This window comes from Tachypleus tridentatus, chromosome 9 (genome assembly GCF_004210375.1).
Source record: "Tachypleus tridentatus isolate NWPU-2018 chromosome 9, ASM421037v1, whole genome shotgun sequence".
In the NCBI taxonomy this organism is placed as follows: domain Eukaryota; kingdom Metazoa; phylum Arthropoda; class Merostomata; order Xiphosura; family Limulidae; genus Tachypleus; species Tachypleus tridentatus.
Genome location: NC_134833.1, coordinates 152,495,010 through 152,503,235, shown reverse-complemented (window position 1 = coordinate 152,503,235; position 8,226 = coordinate 152,495,010). Strand labels below are relative to the sequence as shown.

The window sequence follows — 8,226 nt, the reverse complement described above, 5'->3', positions numbered from 1 at the left end:
TATCAGTTAAGTAACTGGACACAGCATCTTTGGATTTCTGTGCATAAAGATTGTTGAAACGTTCACTCAGAAACCGTCATCTTCAATGGATTATGAAAGACATGCAGAGAGGAGTTGTGTATTTTGGACATGACAACCTTACCAGTGAGTCTTTTTACTGGACGTGACAACATGGTCTGTAACGATGAATTGAGGGTCAGAAATCCTTTTAAATGTAACGTACTCTAAACATGTAACAGTCCCCCACGGTGACAACGGTAAGTCTTCGGGTGTACAACGTTAAAGTCAACAGTTCGTTTCCGTTCAGTAGAAACAATATAATGAGATTTTATTCTTATATTTACTTGTTAATAGTTGGAATCAAAATGTAGTTTATAAAATGGGTACGTTTTGTTTTTGTTTTTACTTTCCAAAATATTTAATGTTATCTTTACTTTTCTTTTACGCTTGTTGATTTGTTTTTTGTACGCGGACCTGAATGAAAGCTATGTAAAGAGTATGTGTTTTTATACAACAATAAGATCTGACCAGCGCATCAAATGTTGGTCGTAGACCCAGTTTACCAAGTTTTCGAAGCATTTTGTAGTTTGAGTATACATAAACTTATATAAGTTTCACATAGAAATAGTTTTTATTTACACATTACTGTTGCAGAAAGGATATCAAACTAAATAGATCCAATAGATCTCCTTATTTCTGAAAAACAAACATAACTCTTCAAATATAAACGAGAAGTTTCCATTTCACATAATTTACACTTCAAATGGCTTACATATGTGCATATATAAAACACTTTAAAAGCACTATTTCAGCGTGTATATATTAAGCAGTAAAAAAGTACCATTTCAATGTATCGAAGCAGCGCCGCCCTACGGAAGCTTTTATCAGCTTTTATACAACAAAGAAAATAAAACGAAATCAAGAAAAATAAGAACTCGATAATTAAAACAGGAAATATTATATTGATCAGTAAATACCTGACTTACGAATTATGACGTCAAAATGGTTCCAGCTCATTCACTAACAACTTAAAATTTTAATTAAAACAACTTTTAAATCTTTTCATTTGAGAATTAGAAATTTCTTTTTCACGTAATTAAAAAAAAATATTGTTTGCAAAAACAAAACCAACAGAAAACAAACACAATAACTAGATAAAATAGTGCATTTAAAATGTTAATTAAATAGGCTTAAAATAATCACTGGGAGAATAGTTAACTGTACCATTAATTAAATAAAAAGTCTCGTTTAGGTTTTTTTTTTAAATTAGGCTAAAAGTGACATCTCGATTTTTAAATCTTAAACACATTTTTCAAGTCCTAAAATCACACAAGACTAATTATGGCGGCTTTGGTAATCACACCATTTGTGCGATATTTAGAGTGAGAAATCAATTATGACGAATAATGTGACAATCTGTCTTCCTCTGTTCTTAAGTCTAACCTCATGTCATTCCAGCTAAAGAGTTTACTCGCCAAAAAGGAAAATAGATGGATATATTAGTTACTATTAAATAGAAAAAAAGCGAAAGTAATGACTGTTCATCACGTGTAACATGAGCTTCAGCTTGGGTGAAAAAAAAACAATTTAAATATTAAAAAAAAAAAATTATTTGAAATTCTGGCATATAATCCATTAACTATATGAAGTGGACTTTAAACCAGCTGACCCAATTTTAAAGGTTTAGTATGCAATATTATCTGTGTATTCAGAGCTCGGTTTATTTACACATGTGCCGGGTGTGACCCAATGGTTGACCCGAACCGCGAATCAGAGGACTCGTGGTTCGCGACTCCTTGCCAGGAAAACGTGCTCTGTAATGTGGGGCTGTAGGTGCGTTTTAAAAGTGCTAGGCCTATTCCATTACTCTCTCAGACAAGGGCAGTCCAAGAACTGGTTATGGTTGATACTGGTTTACTGCCTCTAATCTGTGAATCTATAGATAACACAGTGTGGTAGAGTTTTTGTAAATCTACGCGAAAGAAACGAACGTTTCCACGTGCAGTGCTTAAAAGTCAAGAATTACAGTTCACTAATAAGACATATAACAGTAATATCACAGCCATAAGTTTAAGTTCTACAGTAAATTGGGTTAAACATGAAACGTAATAGCCGTGTTTGTATTTTTGTTTATTTATTTACTTGTAATAGTGTCTAATATTACGACTCTTACCTCTTACAGGACGATAAATAGCCCTACGCACAGCGGGGGGGGGGTTACCTCATGCGGGCTGAGATACAATACGATAGAAGTAGGTTGAACGTTACGTGGTTAAAGCTTCCTGTCTGTCCTCTTCCACTGACATGTTCTGGTAGTTAGGGCTCTCGAACTGAAATCTACAGGTCGACAGACGTGCTAGACCCTTCAGCCGCGAGGGCGTTATTATGGCACGATCGATCCCACTGTTTGTTAGTAAAATAGTAGCTCAAAGACATTAAGGATGAATAGCGCAGATAGCCCTCGATTAGCACTCATTGGTTAAACTGAGAACTTATAACGTTAAAATTCGATGTTCGATCTTCGCAGCGGACACAGTGCTTAAAACAACCAAAAAAGAATTCCTTGATTGTGAAAAATGTTATTTACTAAATGTTTGTCTTTTTTTTTCTTCTCACCCTTACTCAGGTCCTTATCGTGTCTTAAGGTCATAATGACCTTGTTTTACACTATAAGTAAACTAAACGACCTATTAAAAACCTATAGAAAGACAAGCAAACAGATGCCACCATGAAGCGGTTACACGTAATCGTACAGAGGTATTGACTGTCACTCTTATAATGCACATCTCAAACCCATGACCCTAGGATCCTTAGTTCGATACATTATTAATATTAAAAAATTGTTTATTAAAGCACAAAGTGTATCATTTACTGGATTTATCAATCAGCTCCGTCTCAAAACACCTTGCTAAATACACTTTACACATGCATGAGTTCGGAACAGTTTTAACACCAGGAAGCAACTCTTTGATGCCTTCCCTACCCCAGTGGGTGAGCGGCAAATTTACAATTTGAAATCCGAGGTTCGAGTCCCTTGGTAAACAAGTAGTATGTAAACATACTGTGTAACTTTCTGTTAAAAACAAACATTCACGGACGTCTTCCGCAAATAAAAAAGTTTGTACTCAAGTTTGGCAGTAGAGGTCAGTTTCATTTACCGTGGTTAGACTTAGAATGGCCTAGTGGTTAGGGCGCTTGACTCGCAACCTGCAGGTCACTGGTTCTAATCTCTGTATGAGCGTTATAAAGTGGTAGTCAATCCAACTATTCGTTGACAAAATAACAGCCCAAGAGTTGATAGTAGGTACTGCTGAGTCCCCTGCTGTAAGAGCGGTATGTCTTCTGATTTACAATACTAAATCAGGGTACGATTCCCCTGATGGACACAGCAGGTAGCCCGATGTGGCTTTGCTGTAAGAAACGCACACACACACACAGGTATTGTTGACTAGCTGCCTCCTCGCTAGTCTATAACTCCTAAATTAGGGAAGGCTAGGGCAGGTAGAACTCTTAATAGCTTTGCGCGAAATTCAAAGACAAACCAAACTCATTGTATCATATTACCAGTTTTATTTTGATTCATTTACTACGTCATATCATTTATTAATCTGACCAATCAGATCTTTCTCGAATATCTTGCGCAATATTTTAATTTTGTAACTATAGTTTGTTTGAAACGTAGCAAGAACTTATGCGTATATATAAGCAGTCTGCGTTAAGAGACAGACCCAGGTCAAACATGCGGGCAAAAAGTTTCCCAAATGTTTCAAAATTGTAAATTTGTAAACATATTAGGAGCACGAGTCTCTATGAAACAGGGTTGTTTTAACCTGTATATTATATCGAGTATACATACGTTTTAATGTTGATCTCTTGGGTTGTTAATGGCAGCTCTTTCAACCATTTCTAAGTTAGGGTAAAAAATCATCTTTCCAATGTTAAGACTTCGAACAGTCTAGCTAAGCCTCATCAGATGGTTGAAATATACTTTAAGTTAAAATTATTAACTAATGCTTGTTCTTACTATTGTTAAACGCAAAGCTGCACACACTATAAAAGTTGTCCCACTGAAAGGATCGAACCTTAAATTTTACCTATAAATGAAAAGATCTATTCTTGTGTGAACGACAAAACACCAGGTTAATCTAAGTACTCTCAACACGTTCTATTGATGCTCGATTTCAGCCAATTAGAAAAGAGTATTAGCTTTTAATCTGACAAATGTTAATGCTTAAAGAAACTATGACGTATGCTGCTCAGTTTTATCCATCATGAAATAGGAAAAGTCAACATATAACGGTTAGTTGTTTCTGTATATCAACAGAAAAATATCAGCGAATATTGGTCAATTTTACTCACTAATACGTAGAAAAACCTCAACGTATAATGAATGGCCAGTTTTACCTGTTAAGAAATAGAAGATAAAAAATCAAAGTACAGGGTATCCCAGAAGTCTGAATCCATAGAAAAAATTACATTAATAAAGCTAAACAAACACATTTTTAATATCTGTTCTACACATTTCAGAAGAAATAATACTTAAAGGTTCAGTATTATTGACAACTGATATTATATGTTAATTGCATTCAGTTTGAATAATAAATAAATTATGTGTTTTTTCCTTATTGGTCCAGATTTCCGATACACCCTGTATACTGGTCAGTTTTATCTCTCAAGAAACAGTATAAACATTAAGGTATATTGGTCACTTTATCTTTCAATTCACAGAAAACTCGTCAATGTATACTGGTCAGTTTTTTATATTATTGAAGAGAAATACTCTTAAGCTTTTAATGGTCACTTTCATATATCATTAAACAGAAAGATCCTCAACGTATGAATGGTCACTTTTGCATATCATTGAACAGAAATTTCTTTCGGGTATAGTGGTCAGTCTTATCTGTCAGTAAACAGAAAAACGTCAATGTATGCTGGTTAATATTACGTGTAAGTGAGCAGGAAAAAAATCTTTTTTATAGTGGTCAGTTTTATTTGCCAATAAACAAACAAACAAAAAGAAGAAGATATACAATGGTCTGCCAATAAATAGAACAGAGTAAACCTCGGCTCTTAACGTTTTAAAAAAGATATACAATGGTCTGCCAATAAATAGAACAGAGTAAACCTCGGCTCTTAACGTTTTAAAAAAGATGTACAATGGTCTGCCAATAAATAGAACATAGTAAACCTCGGCTCTTAACGTTTTAAAAAAGATGTACAATGGTCTGCCAATAAATAGAACAGAGTAGACCTCGGCTCTTAACGTTTTAAAAAAGATGTACAATGGTCTGCCAATAAATAGAACAGAGTAGACCTCGGCTCTTAACGTTTTAAAAAGATGTACAATGGTCTGCCAATAAATAGAACAGAGTAAACCTCGGCTCTTAACGTTTTAAAAAAGATGTACAATGGTCTGCCAATAAATAGAACAGAGTAGACCTCGGCTCTTAACGTATTAAAAAAGATGTACAATGGTCTGCCAATAAATAGAACATAGTAAACCTCGGCTCTTAACGTTTTAAAAAAGATGTACAATGGTCTGCCAATAAATAGAACAGAGTAGACCTCGGCTCTTAACGTTTTAAAAAAGATGTACAATGGTCTGCCAATAAATAGAACAGAGTAGACCTCGGCTCTTAACGTTTTAAAAAAGATGTACAATGGTCTGCCAATAAATAGAACAGAGTAGACCTCGGCTCTTAACGTATTAAAAAAGATGTACAATGGTCTGCCAATAAATAGAACAGAGTAGACCTCGGCTCTTAACGTTTTAAAAAAGATGTACAATGGTCTGCCAATAAATAGAACATAGTAAACCTCGGCTCTTAACGTTTTAAAAAAGATATACAATGGTCTGCCAATAAATAGAACATAGTAAACCTCGGCTCTTAACGTTTTAAAAAAGATATACAATGGTCTGCCAATAAATAGAACATAGTAAACCTCGGCTCTTAACGTATTAAAAAAGATGTACAATGGTCTGCCAATAACTAGAACAGAGTAAACCTCGGCGCTTAACGTTTTAAAAAAGATGTACAATGGTCTGCCAATAAATAGAACATAGTAAACCTCGGCTCTTAACGTTTTAAAAAAGATATACAATGGTCTGCCAATAAATAGAACAGAGTAAACCTCGGCTCTTAACGTATTAAAAACTGTAACCATAATCACTCAACGTGTGATTGTTCGATTGTAAAGTAACAAACAAGCAGTAACAAAGTAAGAATCTTCGAAACATGTTTGTATGGAAGTAATAAATCTCTAACATCCGGCTTCATCGATTTTTAATTTATTTTTTGCATATTATACCAGTTTAAAAGACAAGATTATTAAAATTATTCGTAGTTTTTCATCATTCTAGAAGACTGCAATAGCTTACCATAAGACTAACGGGTGAAGATACTTGTTTGACGTGGCAGATCTGAGATTCATACACTAATAATTGCTAGGGAAAAAAAAAAACAGCACGTTTTCATCACGACAGGAATTTTATTTTGTTATCAACGTTGTCAGTTTTCGAGACTGAATTCCTGATCGCAGGTTCCGCTCATCACACTCATTGATATAGTTTCTTATATATCATTAGTACATCAGCTTATATCACGAATAATCTCACAGCTTGTCACTGTCTCTGAACTTATGTTTCACGTAAAACGAAGTAAAATAACATACGATAAGATTCGGTTACGAAATTTGTTGTTCAAGTGCGGTTTTTCAAGTCGCTAACATTTGTTGAATAGAGTACTGACTGAAAGGTAGTTTGTACCGACACAAAGAACTTCGACTAAGGTGCCAACACTTTCATAAACCCCTATCACAGTACTTGAAACTTCCACGTGGGTGGCTTCTCAAAGCCATAATCTATACATTCGGTTGCTGAAATATTTCCATTCAGAGGGGGAGTTCGCGGAGTTAAAGGCTGTGCAGAAGGTAAACCTACAGAGTTCATATGTGACGTCATCACGGGTATGTTCATCTGGCTCAAGGAGCTCACCGTTGAGACGCTCAGCTGCGGATGCGGTACAGGTGGTGGTAGATAATCCATGCTCATATTTCCATAGTAGGATGAAGACGAGTAACACTGAGAATAGCCGTTGCTTACGTTGTTGGTCATTTGGTAGCCGTTGCTTACGTTGTTGGTCATTTGGTAGGACGATCTTTGCATGCAGCTGCTACTGTACATCAGATCCGACATCGGGGTCATGGCTGGACTCCAGATTGACCCCGTGCCGTTTGATGTCACAGGAGACGGAGAGGGAGCTGGAGTTAAGGGAGCTGGTTTGTACAACACAGAGTTCCGGGAGCTCGTGTCTGAAGAAGTGGTGACTGGTTGAGAATGTTTGGTTCTCTTGGAGCGCGAGATCTTCGTGGACAACCCATCGTTCTGGTGTTGTTGCTGCTGACGACATTTGGCACGACGGTTTTTAAACCACACCTAGCACACAAAAAAACAGAGTTCTGATTGGTTGTAAAAACACGTGGTTTTTCTGATTGGTTTTAAAAACACGTGATTTTTCTTCAATAAATTTTATTCACTTCAATGTGGTTCTTAGATAGGATTGAGCTGAAAACAAGTTTACTTGAAACAGTCAAGTCTATCATTACAGAACAGAAGGTGTAATTAGTCGAAAGGGTGAACACTAAAGACAAATGCTTCCAGATATTCTTGTTAATTCATGTACACAAATACATAGGTACATCTATTCCAAATATTGTCTAAGAGAGAACAATGTTTAATTTTCAACCGCGGCTTAGTGGCTCATAGAATAGTTCACTTTTTACCCTCGAAGTGAAAACCTTCAGCTCACAGCTCCGACTTGAGAATCTAATTACAGTTTCGGACCCAGGAGGTCAAACCCATTCAACTAATGTGTTTGAGCATGCCCAAAGCCTCATAGATTAATTTAGTCTAGTCCTGCCTAAAAAAAAAATCAATTTAAAAGTAGGCTGGAAAAGATCCTGGTGAAAAATAAAATCGAATAAAGTATACGAGCGCCCCACACTTGATAAAGCTGGTGCACAAAAAATATAGCTAATAAAAAGGAGGGGGTAAAAGGTCTCGTAGATTAATTTCCTCTAATTCTGCTTGAAAGAATTTCAAGTTCCATGGCTATTGAGGATTCCTTTTTGTCTTACTTTGTAAGGCTGAACATAAGTTTCCACTTCTTACCTATGATGTATTCTCGTAAGTAAGCCAAAAGTTAAATATCTTACGTTTTCTCTGAA

General features: G+C 35.7%; 1 protein-coding gene across 3 annotated transcripts in view; it reads right to left on the bottom strand.

Annotated features, from left to right (window-relative positions):
* Nucleotides 1-5,797: 5,797 nt before the first annotated feature.
* The window catches only part of LOC143226668 (homeobox protein OTX2-B-like), a 48,611-nt gene continuing 46,182 nt past the window's right edge, over nucleotides 5,798-8,226 (bottom strand). For all 3 annotated transcript variants that reach the window (XM_076457922.1, XM_076457923.1, XM_076457924.1), the window contains one exon: nucleotides 5,798-7,435. In XM_076457922.1, coding sequence (XP_076314037.1) covers nucleotides 6,815-7,435 — 621 coding nt within the window. In that variant the 3' untranslated portion in view covers nucleotides 5,798-6,814. The remainder of the gene's footprint in view (nucleotides 7,436-8,226) is intronic.